The sequence below is a fragment of the Alternaria novae-zelandiae genome, assembly GCF_023758075.1.
Source record: "Alternaria novae-zelandiae strain BMP 2774 chromosome Unknown scaffold_20, whole genome shotgun sequence".
NCBI classification, from domain to species: domain Eukaryota; kingdom Fungi; phylum Ascomycota; class Dothideomycetes; order Pleosporales; family Pleosporaceae; genus Alternaria; species Alternaria novae-zelandiae.
Window position 1 is genome coordinate 681,315 of NW_026056980.1, and position 24,553 is coordinate 705,867.

At 52.6% G+C, this 24,553-nt stretch overlaps 7 protein-coding genes across 7 annotated transcripts; 6 read left to right on the plus strand and 1 right to left on the minus strand.

The window, feature by feature from the left end:
• Positions 1–905: 905 nt before the first annotated feature.
• On the minus strand, positions 906–1,799 carry J4E88_008758 (uncharacterized protein; the record flags this gene model as incomplete). Its single annotated transcript, XM_049402366.1, has 3 exons — positions 906–952; positions 1,017–1,735; positions 1,792–1,799. 3 exons carry the CDS (start codon positions 1,797–1,799, stop codon positions 906–908), a joined length of 774 nt encoding a protein of 257 aa, XP_049252037.1.
• Positions 1,800–3,106: 1,307 nt separating this feature from the next.
• Positions 3,107–5,250, plus strand: NOG1 (Nucleolar GTP-binding protein 1; the record flags this gene model as incomplete). Its single annotated transcript, XM_049402367.1, has 3 exons — positions 3,107–3,189; positions 3,308–5,153; positions 5,209–5,250. The coding sequence occupies 3 exons, from the start codon at positions 3,107–3,109 to the stop codon at positions 5,248–5,250; spliced, it is 1,971 nt and encodes a 656-aa protein (XP_049252038.1).
• A 442-nt stretch (positions 5,251–5,692) lies between these two features.
• Positions 5,693–7,415, plus strand: J4E88_008760 (uncharacterized protein; the record flags this gene model as incomplete). The annotated part of the gene is made up of 3 exons (XM_049402368.1): positions 5,693–5,698; positions 5,771–6,377; positions 6,466–7,415. The coding sequence occupies 3 exons, from the start codon at positions 5,693–5,695 to the stop codon at positions 7,413–7,415; spliced, it is 1,563 nt and encodes a 520-aa protein (XP_049252039.1).
• Positions 7,416–8,538: 1,123 nt separating this feature from the next.
• On the plus strand, positions 8,539–9,799 carry J4E88_008761 (uncharacterized protein; the record flags this gene model as incomplete). The annotated part of the gene is made up of 2 exons (XM_049402369.1): positions 8,539–8,541; positions 8,591–9,799. 2 exons carry the CDS (start codon positions 8,539–8,541, stop codon positions 9,797–9,799), a joined length of 1,212 nt encoding a protein of 403 aa, XP_049252040.1.
• A 1,482-nt stretch (positions 9,800–11,281) lies between these two features.
• On the plus strand, positions 11,282–12,969 carry J4E88_008762 (uncharacterized protein; the record flags this gene model as incomplete). Its single annotated transcript, XM_049402370.1, has 4 exons — positions 11,282–11,460; positions 11,509–11,779; positions 11,825–12,307; positions 12,352–12,969. 4 exons carry the CDS (start codon positions 11,282–11,284, stop codon positions 12,967–12,969), a joined length of 1,551 nt encoding a protein of 516 aa, XP_049252041.1.
• Positions 12,970–13,535: 566 nt separating this feature from the next.
• On the plus strand, positions 13,536–14,738 carry J4E88_008763 (uncharacterized protein; the record flags this gene model as incomplete). The annotated part of the gene is made up of 1 exon (XM_049402371.1): positions 13,536–14,738. The coding sequence occupies one exon, from the start codon at positions 13,536–13,538 to the stop codon at positions 14,736–14,738; it is 1,203 nt and encodes a 400-aa protein (XP_049252042.1).
• Positions 14,739–17,102: 2,364 nt separating this feature from the next.
• On the plus strand, positions 17,103–20,837 carry J4E88_008764 (uncharacterized protein; the record flags this gene model as incomplete). The annotated part of the gene is made up of 1 exon (XM_049402372.1): positions 17,103–20,837. One exon carries the CDS (start codon positions 17,103–17,105, stop codon positions 20,835–20,837), a length of 3,735 nt encoding a protein of 1,244 aa, XP_049252043.1.
• Between the last annotated feature and the right edge of the window lie 3,716 nt (positions 20,838–24,553).

Here is a 24,553-nt window from a genome sequence, read left to right on the forward strand (position 1 = left end):
CAAACCGTTCCCGCCCGCCGCGGAGCAGCCACCCTCGTCAAAGCCGGGCAGAAGATAAAGATAACAAACACGCACGGAAACCAAGTCGTCGATACCTGGGTGCTCGCACTTCCTTCCTCCGTCCTCACAACCGCGTCCTCAAAAATCGAAGCACCGCTCTACCCAATCGCGACCGCCGACTCACCGTCCAAGTACTCTACTACTGCGAACGCTGCTGCCAGCGCGCCCGAATACATGTCCATGTGCCACTGCCGAGCAACGCTTCTGAAAGTGACGCCGGCAGTGGGTGATGTAATGGTCAGTCAGAAGAGGGCGCCGATGGTCAAGCTGGTGGAAGATACAAGTCCAGGTGTGCACGACACTTTGGTCGCGGCGTGTGATCGGTGGCGGTATAGTGAGCTGGGCGTGAATGGATACCATGAGTCTTGCACAGACAATTTCTGGGATGCTCTGCACGCGCTGAGTACATCTTCGTCTCTCGCGGCTGAGGAGAAGGAGGCGATTGAAGGCCTGCAAGCGAAGATCGGCTACAGAGTCCCGGATCCGTTCAATTTGTTCATGAACATTCCTATCACGCAGGAAGGTGAGGGAGCGAAGAGAGGTATTAGTTTTGAAGAGCCGAAGACGAAGGCGGGAGACTACGTGGTTCTGGAGGCGCTTAGGGACGTAGTTGTGGTGATGAGTGCGTGTCCACAGGATGTTCTTACGATTAATGGCAAGAATCCGGTGGATGCTCATTACCAGGTTCTGGATTGAAGCTTCGAGGTCGAGTGAGTCGTACGATATAATAATCAATAACGATAAATGAACTTGATATATTATTACCTGAGTTCATCTCAGATACGAGAACAACGAATTTGGTCCAGCCGATTCCAAACTGACGAAGAACGTGAACAGTAAGCACCCTAATATGAGCCCCACTCGCCATATCCAGTACACCACGTGCCCTCTCCTGGTCTGGTCTCTCCTCTCTTCGTTCTCTCTGGACAACCATCTCCCTGCACCAGGCCACTTACCGACCACTAAAGCTGCAAGATACCATGCTGCCAGGTGAATGAACGACGCCAGCGGTAAGATAGCTAGAATCCAGATGACGAAGAGTCTACTGCGTAGAATAGAGGAGATGCCGAAGATGTCTGCTAAGCGCGTGAGAAAGAAAAGCGCGACGGTGCTGACCATGATAATCTGGGACACCAGAAGGATCAAGTGATCGTGATACCAGTCGTGCGAGGCGAAGTTCTCGTAGGGGTATGTTGGAAGGTTAACGAGCCGACGGCAGTTCTCAGAATCGAATGGGTCTGGGTCGACGGCGCTCGGATCCTCCGTCTCCTCGGTCGCCGCCGTTCTAGGCGGGGAGGATGTGTCCTCGTCTGTTCGCAACGCTTCTTGAGCTTTTGCGTCGTCGTCAAGATACGCCTGTGCCATAGAGAGAAGCGGTAGTAGAAGCAAGATCAACGGTAAAGTTTGGCCGAAACCCCAGGAGTTCTCCTCAGAAATCTTCTGGTTAAGAGTAAAGTTGTAGCCGTCATAGTTCCATGACGCTGCAGCGCGCGTATCCCAGACTTTGATGGTTCCCCAAGCCATCGCAAATGCCAACCAGAGGATCTCCAGTAGCATTGACTCGACGACATCGTAGGAGGCCCGGACGGTTATGAAGCCGGCGTATGAGAGTAGGTATGGTAGGTGCCAGATGTAGGCCTGGACTGTAGGAGGTAATGTCTTGCTCTCCAGGAAACTGAGGAAATGCTTGAACTTTGTTCCAGGTAACGTCCGAAGGCATGTGCGGGATACATCCCCATCTCGGTCAAGTAGCTGTATACCACACCGAACAAAAGACACACCAACGATAACCACAGAGAAGATCATAGACCAAATCTTCGGACCCCGCCGCAAGAACGAGCGCATACCAAGCTCTTTGTAGAAGCAAACAGCACTCAAACTAGGATAGAACCCCTCGCCATCATCAGGGTACCCATTCAACCACATCCTCGACCCCGTCGGAAGCAAAGCCGCGATCAACAGAGAAGCAAGGAGAACCATAAAGACCAATCTGACAAGCCGCATACTTTTGTTAGTCTGGGAGCAGCCTTCGAGGAAGGCTGTAGCGGAGACGAAAGCAAAGCTTGCGAACCACGAAATGAAGACCATCATCTGCCAGTGATACGCAGATATGCCGCATTTTAGTTGCGAGTAACCGGCGATGAGGATGGCGGTGCCGGTAACAAGATTTAGGTCGCTGAGGATGAGGACGGACTTTTCAATGGCGTACTGGAAGCGTCGGCTGGGAGTCCATGAGAAGATACGTGAGCGTATGAAGGTGAGGATTCGATGGTCGACTGCATTGATGTGGGTGTTTGATGTGCTCTTTGTTTGATGGACGTTGTGGACGGTGATGTAGTGGATGATGAGTAAGAGTAATGTGAGATATGCTGAAATCGAGAAACCGAGAATGACCTGTTGTGTACCGGAATTAGGCGGAGTGATACACATTGAGTCCTGATACTCACACCGATGCCTGAGAGATCTGAATCTGGCAAGAGAGGTGGCACATTACTGAGGTTTGTCAAATTAGTTGAAGAGAGCCACGCGCAGCTCGGTAACTGGCAGCGGGTGACAGCCTCTTTCACCGTGGTGTTCATCATGAATTCATCTAAACATGATCGAGATGGTAGAATAAGAAAGAGAAGCTGGACACTCCGACGCGAAAGGCATCGCTCGCGCTATCAGCCGCTCCAGATGTTACTGCCCTGGGAACTGGCCGGCGGTCAATACTAGTCGCGCCGAGGTATGCATGTATTCATAGTTGTCAGTTGTTCCCAAATTAGTGCGGGTCTGTTAGATACATAGGATCGCTGCGTTCTGGAAACCGAATTTATTGCGTGGTCTTGAGAAACATATCCGGAAGTTGAGCCATGGTGTTGTCAGGCGCGTGATGAATGGGTGCAACTGCCCGGACGAACGACGCTAGCATTGGATGCGGGACTAGCGCGGCGGCGAGGCGAACGATTTTCCCCACCGGTATCGATAGCGTCGTGAACTTTTTTGCCCTGAAGTCTCTCCAACGCGCAGACGGCTTTACTCGACATCAACACCCGCAGTCGCCAAAATGAAGACCCAGTGGAAGGACATCCCCGCTGTACCCACGAGCCAGGAGTTTCTGGACATCGTGCTTTCCAGGACCCAGAGGAGGTAGGTGCCTTCCTCGACACAACCGCGCAAAGCGCCTTCTCTCTACCGCCCTGCGCTTTGCGACTGTGCAGGCGCAACGCGTTTCGCATAGGAGATGACCAAGCTGACCGAAACTCAGATTGCCGACACAGATTCGTGCTGGATTCAAGATCAGCAGAATTCGAGCCTTCTACACGCGAAAAGTCAAGTATACCTCCGAAACCTTTACCGAGCGCCTCTCAACCACCATCGAGGCTTTTCCGCGCCTCGCCGACATCCACCCGTTCCACCGCGATCTGCTCAACACCCTATACGATGCCGATCACTTCAGAATTGCGCTTGGTCAGCTTTCGACCGCAAAGTCGCTGATCGAGACGGTTGCGCGCGACTATGTCCGTCTTCTCAAGTACGGACAATCGCTCTTCCAGTGCAAGCAGCTGAAGAGGGCGGCGCTGGGTCGTATGGCCACCATCTGCAAGAGGTTAAAGGACCCTCTCGTCTACCTTGAGCAGGTCAGGCAGCATTTGGGTCGTCTTCCGTCCATCGACCCTAACACCCGCACACTCGTCATTTCTGGCTTCCCCAACGTCGGAAAGTCTTCATTCCTGAAGTCCATCTCAAGGGCCGATGTTGAGGTGCAGCCCTACGCCTTCACCACCAAGAGTCTGTATGTCGGGCATTTTGACTACAAGATGCTCCGGTTCCAGGCTGTTGACACTCCTGGTATTTTGGACCACGCACTCGAGGACATGAACACCATCGAACATCAGTCTATCTGCGCCATTGCCCATCTTCGCGCCCACATTCTCTACTTCATGGATCTCAGCGAGCAGTGCGGTTACTCCGTTGCCTCGCAAATCGCTCTGTTCAACAACATCAAGCCTCTGTTCGCCAACAAGCTGATCTCCATCGTCATCAACAAGATCGATCTTATGCGCCCGAACCAGCTCGACCCCGAGACACAGGAACAGCTACAGGGTATGCTCAAGTCCGGCGAAGTTGAGATGCTCGAGCTCTCTTGCAACACAACTGAGGGTGTCATGGCCGTGCGAAACTCAGTCTGCGATCGCCTGATCGCTGCCCGTAACGCTGAGAAGCTCAAGGCCGGTACCAACAGCGCCGGTGAGCCTTCTGGCCGTCTCGGTGAGCTGCTTCGCCGTATTCACGTTGCCCAGCCGTTGGGCGGCGTTACTCGCGAAACCTCCATCCCAGAGGCTGTACTCAACAAGAAGAAGTACGACAAGGAAGACCCTGACAGGCCGCTCCTGGAGCGTGATTTGGAAGAGGCAGACGGTGGCGCTGGTGTGTACAACATCGATCTTCGCAAGAACTATATGCTCGAGAACGACGAGTGGAAACACGACCGCATTCCTGAGGTCTTCAAGGGTCAGAACGTTTACGACTTCATTGACCCTGACATCGAGGCCAAGCTTGCCGCGCTCGAAGCCGAGGAGGAGAAACTGGAGGGTGAGGGCTTCTACGATTCCGACGACGATCTTGAAGACGCAGAGGAAGCGGACATCAGGTACAAGGCAGAGCTCATCCGTGAGAAGAGGCAACTCATCCGCAACGAGGCCAAGATGCGCAAGAGTCTCAAGAACAGGGCCGTCATTCCCAGGACCAAGAAGGCCATGCAAATGTCAAAGATGGAGACACATCTGGAGAGTCTCGGCTACGATCCCTCAGCGGCTGTCGAGCGTACGACTGCAAAGGCAGAGGCGCGAGGCCGCAGCTTGGCTCGTGGAAGATCAGAGGCTCCTGGTGGCGATGCTATGGAGGTCGATACGCCTGGTGCTGCTATGCTTGCGCGTGCTAAGAGCCGAGGCCGCAGCCAGAGCACCAACAGGAGGAATGATGGTGTTACGAATGAGGTTGCCGCTTCCAAGGCTGAGAGGCTGCAGAAGTTGTCGCAGCAGAAGATGAACAGGATGGCCAGACAGGGTGAGGCCGATAGGCACCAGACTGGTTCTTTGATCAAGCATTTGGTGAGTTTCATTCCGAAACCTTTTGCTTTCGGCACAGTTGCTAACAGTTATCTAGACTGCAGGAAAGCGTGGTATCGGAAAGACCAGCCACAGATAAGCGTGGAGTCTTATGCGTTCTTGCATTGCGTGTTTGCAGGTGGGAAAAATCATGGTTGGCGTTTGGGATGCATTAGATACCAACTCGCTGTTGATGAAAGCAGCGTGGTAATGCAATACTTCTTTCCATCACTACCCTATCTCGAGCGAAGTGATCATGTTCAAGCTTTGCGCCAAGCGTTTCGGCCGGTTTGCTCCGCAATCCGCTGCCGCGACTAAATCCCTTCCAAGGTTCCTTTGCGCTACGCCACTCCACTGCGCGATTGTGTCATGGTGTTTTATCGGAACTCGAGTAGTCGTCTATTCACACATCGCTTCTGTCATGTTTTCCCACGGACGGTACATTGCCCAACAGTCGGGAGTTACTGCTCAAAATCGGCTCGATATCTGGCTCACTGCACGACGGACGAACCCGCCAAGCTGTTTGAATATACATCAGGGAGATGGATGTTTGTCAAATCCTTTACTAAATTCGATACTTGTTGCTGACTATGAATTAAAGCTGGAACGATGCCTCGAAGCACTCTGAACGAAGACGTGTCTTCAATGTATTGGAGTTCAAGCGCTTCGCGGCCGCAGCTGTCAATCAGAACGTTGAAGACGTGACTTCCTTCGAAAAACTAGCTGAAGGGGGCTTCAATCGAACCTTTCTGATCACGATGCGTGACGGCTTCCAGTTTGTTGGGCGCATCCCTTATCCGGTTACGGAGCCGAAGCACCTAGTCGTAGCCAGTGAAGTCGCGACGATGGACTTTCTCCGTTTACACGGCATACCCGTCCCCAAGGTCTACGGCTACTCAGCTACAGCGGAGAACGCTGCTGGCACCGAATATATCTTCATGGAGTTTATCCGGGGCATGAATTTGGGTGACATATGGTTTGAACTGCCTGAAAAGGCTAGAATTGCCGTCGTCGCTAAACTCGTGGAGCTGGAGTCTCAACTGTTCACTCTTGAGTTTCCGGCAAGCGGTAGTCTGTATCACACTAAGGATCTGCCAGATGGATTCAGTAAAGTCGAGGTTCCCATCGCTAAATTTGACCGCGATGGCGACTTTTGCATTGGCCCGGATACAACGCTCCGCATGTGGTATGGAAAACGGGGCGATATGCAAATTCATCGAGGACCATGTACGTGTTAGCTCTTCGATTCACACAGCCAGACTCAATTTCCTATTGCATTCTCTACCAGCATGAACTAAGCATTCCAAAGATACAGATCCAACATCGGCACTTATAGCCGGGGCCAAGAAAGAAATCGCATATCTGACGAAGTTCGGCCGTCCGCTTCACCCCTTCCAACATCTGTGGCGAGAGATCTACAATTATCAAAAGCAATCGCCCTCGAATCATCTTGACAGCCTGGAGAAATACCTACAAATTGCGCCTTACCTCATTCCGCACGACAACGAAGCTCTTGCCCGGCCGACACTGCGACATCCCGATCTCCAACCAAACAATATAATTATCTCGAATAGACTTGAGGTCACTAGTCTAATCGACTGGCAACACTGCGCTATACGCCCGCTCTTTCTGCAGTGCGGTATCCCAAATAGCCTCCAGAACTACGGTGACGCCGTCTCAGAATCGCTTGAAGTGCCTGAATTACCATCCAACTTTGACGACTTAAGCGAGAGGGAACAATTCGAGCAGGCCATGCTCCTACGGCGGCGTCAATTGCACTACTACTATATTGCAAAGACTGCACAACTAAACCCGATTCATTACAACGCCCTGGCCCACGACTTCAGCATAATAAGACGAAAACTCTTTGATCACGCGAGTGAACCCTGGGAAGGCGATAAAGTGACACTGAAAGCTGACCTCATCTATCTAACGGAGAACTGGTCGAGTATCACCGCCCCACAATCGAGCGCAAGAGGTGATTCGAAGATTCCTTGCCCGATATCTTTCACAGAAGACGAGGTGACCGAGTGCAAGCGTCTGCATGCGGCGCAGATCGAAGCAGACGAGCAGCTCCAGACCTGTAGGGATGTTGTTGGCATCGGCCCGGAGGGATGGGTACCCTTAGAGCGGTACGAAGAGACTAAACAACGTGAACGAAAGCTCAGGGCCGCCGCGCTTGAGTTAGCTGAGTCGAAAGAAGAACGAGCGAGGCTTGAAGAGCATTGGATCTTTGGTGATTTTGATGAAGAGGAGTATTCCTGAACAATCAAAACTGCTGGCAGTTGTGCTTGGATCACTTTATCGGTGAGTAGAAGCTCTACTACTTTTTACAAATAATATAGTACTACAAACCTTCGTTGTACAAAATCCGAGGATTTGAAGCTGTGCACATCCATGGATGTGACACCAGAAGGCTAGTCCGATAAGAGCAACGCTCCTCGGATTTTGTACAAACAGCGTATTCCTAAAGGGTTCAACACATTGGCAGAAAGATACAACAACTCCTACAATCTCCCATGTAAGCACTGCGTGTAAGACATATACCGACTTCGTACATAACATTGGTGCGCAGTTGTTGTGCTCTGCAAGGCGCACTGCGCCTTCTCTAGCTCGTCGACCAGGCCATCCGCTATTGGTGCGTTCGTGGGTTAAAGTGGATCATACTCCCCAGTCCCTGCAAACGCCCTGCATCTCGAGGATCATCGTCACCCGCCTAGCAATGCGTTGACCAAGCACAACGCCGTCATAATCGTCGACACCACTCATGATCCTGGCGAATCCCAACCACCCGATGATTCGAGATGCATCCGCACGCTGCGCCCTCAAGCCATGTCCAAGCCATGTCGTAGGATTCAACGAATTCCCACCTCTAACATGAGGTGCATTGTCTTACAGGAAGACTTTCTGGCCCCCATCATGATGCCATGTATTGGAGGCCTTAGTTGCAATTTCAATAACCGCTGTACTTCGCCCCATGGATTACTATTGGCAACGTGCCTGATCGGTACAGCTTGGTTTAACCTTGTATTAACCTTGTACCGTACACTCACGATCCCCGGATCTCACGTTGTCGCGTTTCCTACGGTTGCACAAGCACGGGTCTTCGACTATGGGATATACTAGTATGCTGGACGTGAGGATGTGGAGTTCATTAGCTCTGATGCTAGCGACTACGACGTTTGCTTCACCTACAAGTATGTTTGCAAGTGTGGAGGTGATGTGGTAGTATACGAGACGCTTACTGATACAAGAGCAGGTCTAGCAGGATATGTATCTAACCACGCCCTCGAAGCACGGCAATATAGTCCTGCGAGATGCGGCAGTCCGTTTACGACACTAAACGGCGCCAACTACACCACATACTGTGATCAAAACATACGCAATAATGGTGAGCAACAGATCACGCGATATCCTCCAAGAAGGATCATCATTAATAGACATCAGACGCGCCAACCGAAGCCATCCAACTAGACAGCTTCGCAGAATGCATAGAACACTGCTCACGGTTCTGGGGCCCCGGCGAAGGATGCTTCGGCGTACTCTGGGTAGACCCCGACAACATCTGCTACATGAAGAACAGCAGCGCAACCGTCGATCTCCTCGAACCAAACCCCCACCGGTACACCGCCCTCATCGAGAGGAGCGAAATGGAAGGCTTCGACGAAACATGTCCGCACGAAGATCTTTCCACCAACACCCTCCCCGGCGTCCACGGCATGCAATACACAACGCACTGCGGACAGATGATCAAGGCAAACGTAGCTGACTTTGACGGGTATCCACATCTCGAGGGCAACTATCAATGGTTTTACCACGCCGAATCCCTCGATGAATGCATGCAGATATGCGTCGATCAGCAACCGCTCTGCACAGCCGTATCCTGGAATCCCAGTATGGTAATCGGTTTCGCCAACTGCATTCTCAAGACGGGCGATGATTCTGGATATACAGATAGCCTGGATGTAGGCGCCGGAATTATCCTCTTTCACTCAGCAGTCATGACACAAATTGATCAAATCGATACGAAGTGTCCAGATAGGGAATCGTATACCGCGGCGGCGGGCACGCCGGATGCTAAGGGCTTTGAGGTGCACTGTGGGAGGTTGAATCCGGGGACTAATATTACAAGTTTGCATTCGCAGAATATTACGGCTTGTATGGATGCCTGTGCAGGGGAGAACGTGGGGTGTAAGGCCATTCTGTTCGACTCGACGTTGAAAGGCGGATTCAACAATTGCTACCTTCAGAACACAACAAGTGTGATTAGCGAGCAGCCAGGCGCGACTTACGCCGTCCTCCTCGATGCGGAGATCCCCTCTTCGTCGCCATCCTCATCATCTGGAGCTAGTAAAGACAACAACGACTCCTCATCTCCCAGCAAAGCATGGATAGCAGGACCGGTAATCGGTGGCCTCGTCGCCCTCGCGCTGATCGGCTTTGCAGCCTTCTGGTGGCGCAAGAGGAAGGCGACGAAGCTTGCTAACGGAGAGAAGAGCCCGTATAATAGAGAGAGCATGTATGGTGCTGTGCCGCCGGAGTATGTGGACGCGCCGGATTCGGATACTGTGAGGAGTGAGTTGCCGGCTAGTGTGAAGTATGCGCATCATCATGGGCCGAGGAGTGAGCCGCAGGAGATGCCTTCGTGAGGAGAGATGGGTGTGGTGGGGATGAAAGGGGGACTCTGGCGACTGTGGGAATGGTAGAAATGATCTTCCTTTCCTCTGCATATAATGTATTTACGTTGAGTTTGTAGCGTTTATAGCGTGTCTGCAGGCTACAACGTGTATAAAAAGCGTGCAAACGTATAGTATCAATGCAAAAGCCTGTGGTGGAGACATCATACATCGTATACATCCTACACACTCATCTTCATCGCAATACTCGCATGCGGCTTGTACCCCAGTACCTCAAACTCCTCCGCCTTCCACCCATCTATACTGCCCCCAATCTCCCTATTTATCTTCAGTTCCGGGAACTCTCTTGGTTCCCTCTCCAACTGCACCTTGAGCGCATCCACATGGTCCAAATACACATGCGCATCCCCCATCGTATGCGTAAAAGTGCCCGGCGTCAGATCACACACATGCGCCAGCATATGCGTCAACAACGCATAACTCGCGATATTAAACGGAACCCCAAGACCCATATCGCAGGACCGCTGATACAACAAACTATGCAACACGCCCCTCGGCCTCTCATCCCCCTGCTTATGCCCCGGAAAACTAACATAAAACTGCGCAAACATATGACAAGGCGGCAGCGCCATCTTCTTAATATCCGCCGGGTTCCACGCACTCAGTATAATCCGTCTATCATACGGTTTATTCTTGAGCTTGTCAATGATCTCAGCGAGTTGGTCGACGCCTTGTCCCGTGTAGTCTTCCGCATGTCCCTTGTATTCAGCGCCGAAATGCCGCCATTGGAAGCCGTAGACGGGGCCTAATTCGCCTTCTTCGTAGTGGGAGAGGCCGACGCTGTCGAGGTAGGTGCGGCTGCCGTTTCCGTCCCAGATCTTGATGCCTGCTTCTGAGAGGGATTTGCTGTGTGTACTGCCTGCGACGAACCAGAGGAGCTCGCCTATTACGGCGCGCAGGAAGACGCGTTTTGTGGTGAGGAGGGGGAGGATGGGCGTGGGTGGTTGTGACGGGTCGGTGGATGGACGCGAGAGAGCGAATTTCATTTGGGGTGGGAAGGGGATGGCGAGGGTGCCGGTGCCGGTTCGGTCGGGGCGGTGCTCGCCATTCTGGATTATGTCGCGGATCAGGGAGAGGTATTGGTGTTCTTCGTGCGTGGGGTTGCTGGATGGCATGGCGGTGGTAGGTAGTGGGGTGGGTTGGATGGAGGCTTCTTTGGCGGTTTCTTTGGGAGGTTCGGAGGTTATCACGGGTTCGAGGGCGGTGGGAGGCATTTCCGTGGCCTGGTGGGGAGTTTGGAATCTGGATTGGAGGGGCGTAGTGTTGAGTCAAAGTTCAAGTCGCGAGCGCGTTGGGAAGGCACGAAGGGTGCCGTGAACCGCGACTGCGCGAGTGGCTCGTGTGGCGCGCCGTATCGAATGTCGCTGACCTAACTGCTTTCGCATCTGCCACAAAACACCCACACCGCAAGAACACGAATGAGAAGTCGGGAGTATGGAAGAAGAACAAGCAGCTCACCATCTGCTGAACGTGGTTGAAGAGCGAGGCCTCAAGGTAGATCTCGACAACATTCTTCTGGGTTTCGAGGATGCGGATACAAAGCACGAAGCTGCGGCGTGGGTCGACGAGTACCTTCACGAAGATACCCTACTAAGCAAAGAAGAGCTAGAGCTGTAAGTACAAAATCTCGTTGCTTTGGCATTTGCTAATTGAAATTCTAGGTACCAGACTTTGAAGAAGAAGGGTCTCTTACATCAGTACGAGAGCGACGGTGAACCCATCCGACCTATCTTAGACCACGAAATTGCTGCAGCGATTGAATCACTGAAGAGCTCTACTACCGCGATTGAGGAGCAATGCAGGGTTTTGGAGACTCAGAAAGATGCGTTGATGAAGCTCAAAGCTCTCGATAAGCCTAACTTGGATGTTGAGCATGCAAGGAACGAGCGAAGAAGGAAGGAGGGTCAGGAAAAGACTCGACTAGACGTCTCTGTAAGTTGCAAATTGCCACAGATGGTTCTTCACTAATTTGAGTAGGTCGACGATGTTGTTGCATCAGTCACGGAGCAGATGACCGACGCCCAACGAGAGATTGATTCTGAAAGATCGACACTAAAGGGTTACCTGTCAGAGCGCTTTGCATCAGACGACCAAATTCTGAGCCGACTTCCTAAGCTGGTGTCTCAGATTGTCAGCGAACCTGAAGTCAGCGAGGACGAGAAGTCGATGGAGCAGTGGTGCAAGGCTATTATCTCTTTCCGCGCGGCGGAGATCAAAGCTCGCGTCGACACTGTGTTCCTCACCAATGCATCGGGCAATTCCCCGAACGGCGTTGCAGAAACAGAGGAAGACCTCAAAGAGAGAAAGGTCGCTCTGCAGGCTGAGCTGGAGGAGCTTCACTCGGAGATCGCGTCTGTTGCTGAAATGGTCGTCGAGCACGAGATACGTAAGCCAATGACTGAGATGAAGGAGCGCAAGGATAGGGACAGAACACAGGCACGAACGGCTTGGCTGAATTATGTGAGTACATCTCAAGTGTCATTGAATTATTGCTAACAGATCAGGTGCTGTCAACCCTTGAGTACATGGGCAAACGTCTCAGCATAGTCACCACTGGCACAAAGGACACTGATGAGTTCCAACAAGCACTCGGGCACGTCCAAGCAGCAGCGACGAAGCGTATACCCGAGACACATCCACCGGTTGGAACGCCGGTATTGAAGCGCATGAGGTCTGACACGTCGGCATTTACACCCATGGTGAAGCTCAAGCCTACATCATCGCTCGACCTTCCGGTCACACTGCAAGACGCGCTTCGTTATGCGGGCATTTCATTCAGTCACGACAACATTGAAAGCCTGCAGGATACTCTGCAACAAGCTCAGCTTGAGCGGAGCAAGAAGTTGCAGAGCCACTACGAGTCCACCGCAACGTCGGCTCATGATGTAATTGCCGAACGAACAAGCGAAGCAGATACCGACCTGAGGGCGATCTTGAGTGCGCTATATAAGCACGCACCATTCCACCAGGCTAGCTTGACGAATCCGGAACTGGACGAGCAGTTGAAGGCGATGGAGCTGGAGCTGGAGAACAAGGACCGCGAGCTGCTGGATGCAGAGGGCAGTGAATTGAGTTTGAGCGATCCCAAAGTTCGCGCGTTCATTGCGAAATACGGTAAATAAAGCAAGGTTTTGAGTGTCAAGTTTCAGGCAGGTCGGTGCGTTGTCGAGTGGAGCTGACATGGCGAGCTGGGATGATCCAGGCGCGTATCAGGACGGAGTAAACAAGACGTGGAGATGTTGTTTACCGCAGACAAATGGCAGTTTTTGGGCGAGGCCAGCGTGTGTCCTCACCGCTCTGGATCTCGGCGATGAACACGATCAGCTCGTCGGTTGCAAGCGATGGAAGCCACATGTTCGTGGGTGGAGCTCTGGGGGAGTTCAGACCTCGGGTTGGTCGCGAGGAGTGACGAGCTGCAGGCTAGAGCGCCTCCATGTGGCTAGCACCCAGCCCCCGAATAACACTAAACAGCTACGGCCCCTGTCAATGCTGCCCTGAGTAGCTGAGCGACAACAACTCTGCTCTCTTCACACCTCACCAAAGCGCCTATCCCCACTTTCCACGCCGGTTGAACCTGCGCGGGATGCTCGCGCCAGGTACAGGCAGAGACGCAGGCACCCTTTCACTCAATTGAACATCACCCTCACCAAGCCGGTAGCTCCCAGCAGCTGCCACCTCACCGCCCGTCATGGTTAAAGGAGAGATCCTCACGCTCGGTGCTGCCGCCGGTGCCCTTGGGGGTGCCTACAAGCTCGCCGAGTTCCTCACCAAGGCCAAGCGCGTCCGCGACGTTGGCCCATCCAACGCCGTCTACGTGCGCATCATTGGCCGCGTCCGATCCGACCTCGATGAAGTGCGACGCCTGCTGTCCATCCGCGAGATCCACGACATCCTCGAGGCCAACCCGGAAAAGTCAAAGTGGGTCTACGGATGCATGCGCGACGTGCGCGGCGCCCTTGAGAACATCACGCCGCACACGGAACGCGTCGCCGGCGATGTCGAGGACGGCCGCCGCATCGGCATGCGGCACCGCGTCTACTGGCTGCTCAGCGAGAAGGAGAAGCTCGAGAACCGGGAGAAGGAGCTCGCCATCGCGCATTCCAGTCTCAGCGAGGTCATCGGCTACCTGACTGCTCTGGAGCCAGTCGAGGAGCCCAAGAAGCCCAAGGCGACCGCCAAGGAGACGCACATCGACATCGACATCCATCAGGAACCTCCCCAGCCCCAGCCTCAGGCCCAGCCCACCCACACGACGCACATCGAGAGGGATGTCTGGGTCGAGCGTGATGGCGCGCCGCCGCGACACGTAGAGGAGCACCGCGATGTCTGGGTTGAGCGCGACCGTCAGCCCCCAGCTCACTACGAAGAGCGTCGCGACGTGTACATCGACGAACACCAGCGCGGACCCCAGCACTTCGACGACCGCGGCCCTGCTCCCCGTTACGACGCCCACTTCGAGCAGCAACAAGGTCGTGACGGCCGCTACGAGACCCACTACGACGAGCGCTACCAGCAGGAAGACCACTACCGCTCTCAGTACCCCATCGAGACCCAAGGCACCTACAACCCGCGCTTCCCCGAGCCCCTCGGCCGCCGCCCTGAATCGTACGAGGACCGTCTCCCCGAGCGCGACTCCTGGATGCAGAGCAACGCGCGCGCCCAACGCCCAGGTCAGTACGGCCCTCGAGCCCCTGCGTACGCCGAATACGGCGCCCCGCAACCCATTGGTGCAGCGCACTATTCGCGTAGGTTCCAAGGAGACGCGGGCTTTGGCGACGAAGAAATACTAAATCCACAACCAGTGCCGTTGGACAGGAACTACGCCGACCGCGAGGTGAGTGGTTACAACACTGCTGGCTACCCGCCCCGCCCCTACGGTAGCAAGCTCTAGCTGTTAGCACAAGGCTAACTTGCTGGGCAGATGTGGATTGAACAAAAGGAGGACTACCGCTTCGATCAGTATGGAAACAGGCTGCCGGATAGGCTCTTCCAGCCGGCTGTCCCTAGGCCCTATCGCAGCCGCATGTAAACAACTTGCAATACCTCTTTTGATTACGATCTTAATCTCCTTGTTACCCTGTCATGAGCCCTTTTTTGTCCTTTTGCTTTACGCAAGCATGTACACCCCCTGCGAAGCCCCGAGCCCGATCAATGTTTCTATGTAGCTGCCAATTTAAGTTGATACCTTTCCGACCGGTCGCTCTTTCCTCGTTCGCCTCGCGTGGTTTCTTGGCGACGCTATCGTCGTCGCTTCCTTTCAGAGATGCGACAAGCCCATGTTCTCACATTTGAAGATGGTATCATGGCTCCCCCTCGCTTCCGGCGTCACACCCACGGTACTCACTGTACCGCTACCAGACGACGAGACCACAGACCCTGAGAGATTGAGGGATGGATAATTCCTGTCCTGCTCACCTTTCTTTCTCGTCCTTTCGACTTTCAGATAAGTATTACAGACACCCACCACTAACCAAAAACGACACCAGACTACAAACCTCTCACCACCAACAACGCCATCATGGCGCCCCCCCGCACGAACCCCCTCAAGGAAGCCCGCTCCTGCCTCACCCTCTTCACTCACTCCCGCTCCACCCGCTGGCCCTCCCGCACCGGCCTCGCAACCGACATCCTCCTCTTCCTCTCTATCCTCTTCGCGGTCGCGCAACTCGGCTTGTGCGTCGCCATGGCCCATCGTCTACTCACCTCTCCCCAAAGCGAAGTCGACTGCTTGAATGTAGATGCCGGTAGCAACTTTGACTTCACCAAGTACGGGATATACGGGGATACGTATGGGATTGTGTTGACTAGCGACGTGAAGACGTTGCCGGTGCTGTATGCGAATGTGGATCGCGAGAAGTTCTGGCATGGGATGGATGTTGGGATTAACAGTACGGACCCGGGGCTGACGGGGCCCGAGTATCTTAGTGGGAAAGAGAGGGGAGGGGTCTTGTAAGTTTTGTCTTTCTGTCGTACTATCCCATATATGAAGACATGCTAACCAACATCCTCGCAGCACGATCATAGCAATCCTGATCTTCAACCCGCTTCTCCTAGTCGTCGATCTCCTCCTCCTCCTTCGGAGCCACTACCGCTCCGCACGCATCTCCAACCGTGCCGGCATGCTCTGGTCTACCTGCCTCGCCATCTACTTCGTGCTGGTCGCTTTGGGCACTGTTTGGATGAATACTTTCCCCAGTAGCAAGATCGATTATAGTTTGGAGCACACTGTGGCTCTCACTAGGGATTCGTGTTGGCAATACGATAAGACGATGTATACGTTGGATAGGTGGAGTAGATGGGCAAAGGGGATTGAACGGGGTTGTGAGGTTTTGGGCATGTTGGGTGCGGTTTGGTAAGTTTTATGATGATACGTGCATGGTGGTGTTGGGGAAATAAGCTAATCGGCAACAGCATGGCTATCTACTTCGGCTTCGCGCTCGCTGCCGCATACATCAACCGCAAGACTGACGCGCAGCAGTCTATGCGCCTAGACGATCTCAGCGGCTCTTCTTCCCTTACCCCCGCCCAACAAAACCTTCGCGGCTTTCCTTCTTCTGGAATCAGTGCTAATGCTACGCCCGTTCCATTGAACAATTTCGGTCTCACGTTCATAGACGGTACTCCAGGCCAGCAGCCGAAGACCGCGACATCACGAGCGTCGCCCGAGGACCTAGAAGCGCATGCAAATCCGTTTACAGATCCGGCAAATTTGATTAGGGAAGGGGCAGATGACCGACAAGTTGTGCCGCCAGAGCCGGCAAGACAATGGAGGTAGACGGGTGTGACAAAGGTGCCAGGAGGTGTACCGGCAGCGTGGATCGGTATTTACGACTTTTCCGGTATCAGTCTATACCCGTCGTGGATCCGGTCTTGTAGCTGACATTTCCATGGCAGATTAAAAATCTCTCTAGCTACTTAATTGACGATTTACGATATTTACTTCTTCTCACAGTCGACTATCCTCATGTCTTCGCTGACGACCAGGTCAACTAACTTCCCATTTGCCCCAAAACGGACATGAAAGAGACTTGGACAATGATGGTGTCGTCCGATACTCGACAAAGGACGTCGCTATCTACTTTGGTGTCTTTGTTTGTCGCTTCCCGTCCTCTTTTCAAGCATCTTCGGCTTTGTTCGAATAACTCGAGGAAGATGCTACATATCTTCGTCCAGCGCAACTTGTGTTCGCGAATTTTCAAAGCCGTTGTGGGATTGAAGGCGTCATTTACTAGCAAATAACCATAATCCGACAGTCATGTCCGACAATGAGGAACAAGGCCCGCCGGCCAGTAACGACAACAGCGATGGCACCCCAGCTCCTGCGGCACCCGCAGCACCAGTCGCACCCGTGCCAGAAACTAACGAAGATATCATAAGAAACTGGCTGAAAACGGAGTACCTCGAGCGCGAGTATTTAGGACTTCCTCTTCAGGTTACAATGCAGGAGTTCCTCAACATAATAGCAACTGCCTCTACCGACAATAATCTCAACAGCTGGTTGTTGAACAATCATTTGGACTTAACGACACTTCTCTTGACAGAGCTCAAAGCGAAATCCGATATACTCGTCATTCCCTCGGATCCCGCAACTACACTTGCCCACGTCGGCCTAGGAGTCACTGAGACAGAGTTCTTCAAGGGAGGTTTATTGACGAAAAACTGTTATGAGGCAATGAACAGAGAAGACATTCGATGGGTTGTTGTCCCCGTAACAGATGGTATGGCCGATCGAAATCAGGCGAGGCGTGATGAGGCTGAGGCTAGGGCTGCTGCGAGAGCTAAAGAAAATGAGACTTTGAACGATCCCCCGACAGAACAGGAAGAAGCGGCAGACCAACCAGAAATCAGCCCTCCCAACCCCGGTACGCACTGGGGTTTCATGATAGTTGATAAACAGAAGAACGATGCTAGATGGCTGGATGGTAATCTCGAACTGAAGAAACGTAACAGAAAATGGTCTATAAAAATGATGAGCGATGCAGGATGGGTTGCCGGGAAGATCTTGTGTGGATACGATCGGGTTATGGGTCTCGAGCGGGGAGGCTTTACCGCGGCCACACTCAAACACGTCCCTCATGACACCGAAGATAACGCTTACAGGGGCGACGGAGGCTCCGCATGCGGACCATGGGTTTACGCCATGCTGGAGTACATACTGAGGCGCCCGTTCATTCTGGAGAACCCGGGCGGACTTTACAACGCGTTCAAATGGAGACACTTGAACATGCATAAGAGATTGATGGCGTTCAACTCCCTGAAGACCCGCGAAAATATGCAGAAGATTATCCGGGACGCAGCAGAACCAAATCTAAGTATGGATGAGTTGCCATACAACATGACGGTGCGCATCTTGAATATTCTGAATCGTCCCGCGACTGCTCACCTATTGAGTGGAATTGATCGGTTTAATTTGCTCAACAGGTCTCAGCCTAAGCGTGGTCGCAATGGGGGCTCAGGAAAGGGACCGGGTGGTGGCGACAACGACGACGACAACGACGACGATCATGATGATGGCGATGGGTTTAGTCATATCGACAAAGATTTGCAAGCGGCCATCCTAGCAACTCTTGCGGACCAACATCGCCGTGATCCTAAAAACAAAGACACACCCGCACAGGGTTCTTACGATCTCAACAAGACTGGAAACTTGACCATTCCCGATGGTCTTCCTATGCCAAAGGATTTCGCTGATAGCAATGATGTCGACGCGGCAGCCCTGGAGCAATGGAAGCAAGCTAATGACTCAATCCTCGAGCCCCTGATCACCAACAGAAGCAAGGCCAACGACATGTCCTACAGGGCCGCCTTACATGCATCGAGCAAACGTGGCTGGAACAAAGAGTCAGACGACAGGATGAAGAGCATTTGGAGAACCGATTCAAATGCTGTGAATGATCAGACAGAAGACGTCTTCACAGCAGCACAGATCCGGCAAATGATGATGAGTGCTTATAGGGTGCAAGACGATGAAGAGAAAACTGGTAGACCCACCATTACGGGCGGTGTGATCGGGAGAGCCACAGTTCCGACGAAGAAGAGGACGAAGGTGTACCCTCCTGGATCTGGACCAAGTAAACTTCCTCAGTTTGCCATAACATCGATCTCTAATCTCGACATCTTCGTCAACCACAACCCCGACTTGTTTGCTGATCGAGATATTTCCAAACTCGCTAAAGAGACGCAGCGTGCGGTGATGCATCGAACGTACATAGGCAGTTTCAAAGAAGACAGCCGACAGAATTGGCGCGAGGTCTGGTACAAAGATCCACATGCCTTTACCGAAGAAGAACGGAATGAAAACTGGTCTTGGGCGGCTATCGTACAGCGCATGGACGATACCTACAACAACCTCGAGCTACCACCCACTTTCATGTCCCTCAGCCATGCCGAGATTGATATCTGGCTGCAAAACCTACCTGAAGTAATTCGAAATAGGATGAAGCATCGTGACGGGAACGTTCTTTATGACCGCGCGCCAGGCATCTTGCACCGTCTCTTCGTCGGCGAATTCGAGGAGCTGCGAGCAGAAGGGGCCCAGAACAGCCCAAAGAACATCAAGCTCCTTGCTGATTGGCGCGAGAAAGATCCGGAAAAGTACGGTTCTGTAACGGAAGCCGTGAACAGGCTCAAGTTCAGGTTTGGTAGTGACGATGGCGGAAGTATGGATCTGCCGTTCTTGATAGAGAGCCCCCTCCACTGGCCGCCACGCGGACGCCTGCCTGCGTCTAAAGGAGGACAGAAGAGAAAGCCAACAAGCCCCGTTCCCGGGGGAGATGCGTCGAAGAAGACTAAGATCGACCGGCCATCTACGACGAAGGAGAAGAACCAGAAGAGCTCTAGCCAGTCTGCGTCGACAGCTAAAGGAACACCCCAGGGACGGCAAGCTCCTAGTGGATCTGGAGGCCACCAAGGGTTTGGTGAGTCTCAAGAACTTCCCGGACCTATAGACCCTTCAGGGTCTTCACATCAGCCAAAGTCCCGGGATACGGATATACTTGCAGACGTACTTGGAATGTATCCCCCAGAATTCACGCATACCATCAAGGCACGACGCCAAGCGTGGATCGAAACCTTTTCGGACGCGACTGCTGCTCGCATAGAGGACATGGACGAGTGGCCGCAAAAAGCAGTTCTTCAACATCTTTTCGGTGGTCTCGACACGATACCGAAAGGGCTCAGACATATTTGGCGAAAGCAGCACCCTCTATTGAACGACAAGATGACAGACGACGACGTGCCTGGCGCGCTGAAAGATACAGTCAAAGAGTTTGGCGCGGAAGGCGCATGCCAGCAAGGAATCCTGTACTATCCTGAGTACTACATGACAGCGTTCGAAAAAGAACACGAAGAACTAATAGCGACAATGACCAATGCCAAGAAAGACGCTGTAAAAGGTAACGTCCAAGGCCAAGGCGGCGAAAAAGAACATAAGGACCTCTCTGACGACGATGTTGTGGATCTCGACGATTTCGAAAACGACGAAGTGACCGCGCAGCCAGCAGGCGGAGCTACTACTCAAGGCGCGAAACGAAAGCATGCCGGAGGCACCGCAAATCCGTTCCCAGCGAAGAGACACAAGGGCGACCGACCAGACTTCTGCGCAATGGAAGAACCCGAGGTCCTCCTTTGGCTCGCCAAAGTACCCCTCACCTTCAAAAAAGAACTCCTTGACTCAAAGCTCAATCTGTTGCCGCTGAAGTCGGCATATGCGCGTGTCATGCTCGAGCGCATATTCAACAAGACGTTTCAGAACTGGGCTGCGGAGGACCCTTTGACTGAAGAGACGCTGGGGAAGCTAAGGCGGTGGAGATTGTTGGGCACTTTCAGTGGCTCTTTTAATGCGAACCCTGCGGGTCTTAAGAAGTTTCTCGACAAGATACTGTATGCAGACAAGACAACGGTTGGTGAAGGGAAGAAAGCGAAGAAAGAAACGGTTGTCTTGCCGGATTATAGTAACAACACAGATAAATGGCCTGAGAATTGGAAGTAGGAGGTGTAATGTTAAAGTCAGGTACGTACTATAGCGGAACTTCTGTTTGCGTTTTTTTGTGTACGAGAAGACGTGTATGATAGCTCATGTGGTGTTGTATCCAAACAAAGTTCAATGAATGCTGAACTTGGTCGTTTTGCGCCTTAGATCCTTCTCGCTCATGCCTGCAAAGATTTCCCCTTCCATATGCCCATGTACATAGCAGGGTCCGACGAGCTCAACGTGATGGGTGTTGTCGTCTTTCGTTTTGGTAACATCGATGTCGCGGAGTATGACTGGTACTGAAGATCCGTAGAGGATGCAAGCCCACTTACGACCGCCAGAACCCATGTCTTCCGGCCCTAGACCTACTATCGATTTTTGCATATAGCCAGAAGCGAAGTTGGTTTCAGACCAGAACACTCTCTTGTTCTCAGTCGCCACCTGGACACGTCTGAGATAGCTAGTCAACGTACTTGGCTGTGATACATCTGCGATCAAAGCTGCTGAGTCCAGATTGCCGTTGCTGTTGAGCTTCGAGAGCGCCAGCGCGCATGCACGCCGATACCATGTAGGCGCAATCCTCGCATCTGGACTTCGGTTCGCGACGAGCGTCATCCAAAGTCGGTCATCGATGTCCGATTCTGGTGTCCCTCCCCACCCAAGCATTTTCAGACAACCCTTCGTAAAAACCCCATTGTGTACAGCCGATGTAGAGATGTAATCAACGACGTTCAGTACTATACCCTCGACTTCCAATATGTGATTGGATATCTGTGGCGGTAATACGACTGGCATAGTAACGTGTCGAGAGGCATTAGATGCACTGTACGTTTGACTGCCAGTCGTGCCTAGCAAATCGTCTGGCAACACATGACGCTGACAAGGACCACCCTTATCGAACGACGCTACGGCAATAAACGAAGGTAAAGTCTCGCGTGAGTATGGGGTCGCGCGTGAGGCACCAGGCCAGCTCGCCCAAGGTCGACATAAGATATCCAAGGACTTCGAGGTTGCGATACTGTGATTGACGAATTCTTCAAAGATTGTTATCGGGTGCTTTGTGTAGTCAAATGTGCGAACAGCTGAACCAGCCCATGGTGTAGTACGGGATCGGCATCCATCGAAGGCGAGATTCGATAAGGCATAGATGACGTCTCGAACATCTGATACTGCGAACAACGAGGCCGCGTGAACCAGAGATTCCAGACTCATCAACTTCGAGACGATTGTCGAATTCGAGCGTTTCTGGAATACATTGCGCGAGAACTGCATCAGCGCCACTGCCTTGTCACTGTTGATGCCATCCAAAGTAGCAGGTTGTAGCTTGAATAGTGCCGATTCTTGATAGAGTAATCGTATCCGATCGATGTTGGTTGAGTACAGATCAATGGCGTCCGCAAAATCCAACCAGCTCAAAATCTTATCCGCAACGCGAACTGATAACTTTCTCGCACAAGCCACCTCCTGAATGACCCAGCGGCGCTCAAACCACGGTTGTTGCAAAAGATTACCAAAAGCTGCCCAGGAGCGAAGCACATTCTCGTCAAGTATCTCCCCGCGCAAATCAATATCGAGGGTTTTAAGATTGAGAATGTCCGGCACGAGGCTCACAGCTTCCTCGGTACTCCCTTGCAAGGACTCGTTGTCTCCCAGCCATGCAATAACATTCCAAGCACAGGAGTAGATGTCAAGCATCTTGGGGATCTGCTGAGTCTTCTCGTGATTGTTTTCCTGATTGATGCAAAGAGCGTCTACCCAGATCCATAGATAGTCGTCAATGAGGCGAATGTGTCTCAAAGCTTGATAGAGATTCCTGCGGATAGGGTACGGCTGAGATCTATTTGACGCTGTAGTAGGCGAGCAATCCCCTGATCTGGGAAGATCACGTAGGAACACCTGTTGTGAAGGAAGGTCATCACCCCATGCGTATGAGAGGGCCTGGAACTCATGAACCACCGTGATGATTCTCTCCATGGGAATGGCCTTCAGAGAGCACTCCAAAGGACTTTCAATCGATCCAGGGTGGATACGGAGGAGCCGAACCTCATCGTCCAAGAGGGATGTATACTGATAGCCTACCGGTGGTTCTAAGAGCCAACTATCGGGGATACCGAGACGGTTGGCACTAATGATACGATCGGAGCGCTCGGAACGATCGTGGAGATCAGCAAAATCGGGGATGCTGGTGGAATCTGGAAAGATCCGCATCCAGTCTGCTGGGGTGATATACGGGTATTGGTTCGAGGGCGCAGAAGAGCCTGCGTATGGAGCAGGGCTTTTACTCTGAAAACCATGCGACGCACTGCCAACTGGAGACGCCATTCGAGCGGGCGAATCTCCATGATAAAAACTGTGAGCTGGCGACTGTGATCGTGTTCTTTCATTCTCTGAGTAGCGATTGGGCGAAGTGGCGCGGTAGCGAACTGGAGTCCTTCCTCTTTCCTCTTCTGTACGAAAGTGGCTCCAGCTGTTAACCGCTGATTCGAGTTCCCGAGCTTGCTTTTCCAGTTCTTCTCTTAAGGTCACGCGCTCTTTCCGGTTGCGCCTTGCTTCCGATGAGACGAAGGTGCACTTCACGTTCAGACGGATGCAACTGCCACATCGGCCTTGAGTGTCGTCTGAGGGTACAAAGCACAGATTCTTTCTTTTTCGACAATTATCGCACACATGTGTTGCTTTCCTGTATCGGGTTGTCGCTGGTTGGCGGTGTTTTTTTTCTGGTAAAGGTTCCATTGGTGCGACGAAGGTGACGTTGCATGTTTTATCGACCAACGACAAAAGCTCAAGATGAATAAAGCCAGTCTGCGTTGAAGAACGATGAAAGGCTGCTGGGGAGGTGGTAAGATTCTGTCGTACCTATGCACTGCGCCATGCATGCAGGCAGCTGCAGTTTATCGGTAAGTCTTGTCTGCTGACGCTATGCCGTGTTGACACCCGCGGCTATGCACAGCCTCGATCGTCGTCTCGCAGCTGTCTAGTGGTCAACCTCCGGAGTGTGGTTCAAAGATTGCCAATGGAAACGTGGCGTAACAAGTATGATTAATTCATTCACGAGGTAATGATTACTCTGATGAAAGATCCTGTTGCCATGCCGAAGCGGTTTAATAGAATTGAGGCTGAGCGTGCGGCTGAGTATCGTCAGACTTGGTTCATGGCCTCCGTGCTTTGGGAAGATTGTTGCTCCATACCAAGTTTGCAATGCCGCGTTCTGGATCGCAATGTATCTTGACGAGAATAGGATTCGACTGATTACGACGTTCGCTTCTCGATAGTTGAAATTCTGGGTATCACATCTTGAAGTTGCTCTCGATCTTTCTCGGTTGGAGTGAGGCCAAATTTCTCCTCAGCCTTGTCGGATATGTAGAGGCCAGCGCCCGCGTACGCCATGACGCCCACGCCAATGATCATGCGCGTCTTGGGCGGTATGTTCTTGAACCATCTATCTCAATGTCAGTGATGAGTACGTACATATGCAGGGTGCACACATACTGCCAGACAGCCATGTCGAGGATGAGGAGGTGCGAACGCGTTGGTGTCGCAAAGTTCGCGATGACGACGCTGAGGGCTCAGCGCCAAGCCTGGAGCAACTCCCAGACTCGAGCGCGACACGACGTCAGCACTCACATATGTAAACTCGTCTCGTACATTCACTCATTAGCGTTGAACACCGTTCTCTCATTCACCACACGATAGTCATCCCGTTCGAGCCAAGCATGGTCTCATAGCTTGGAACA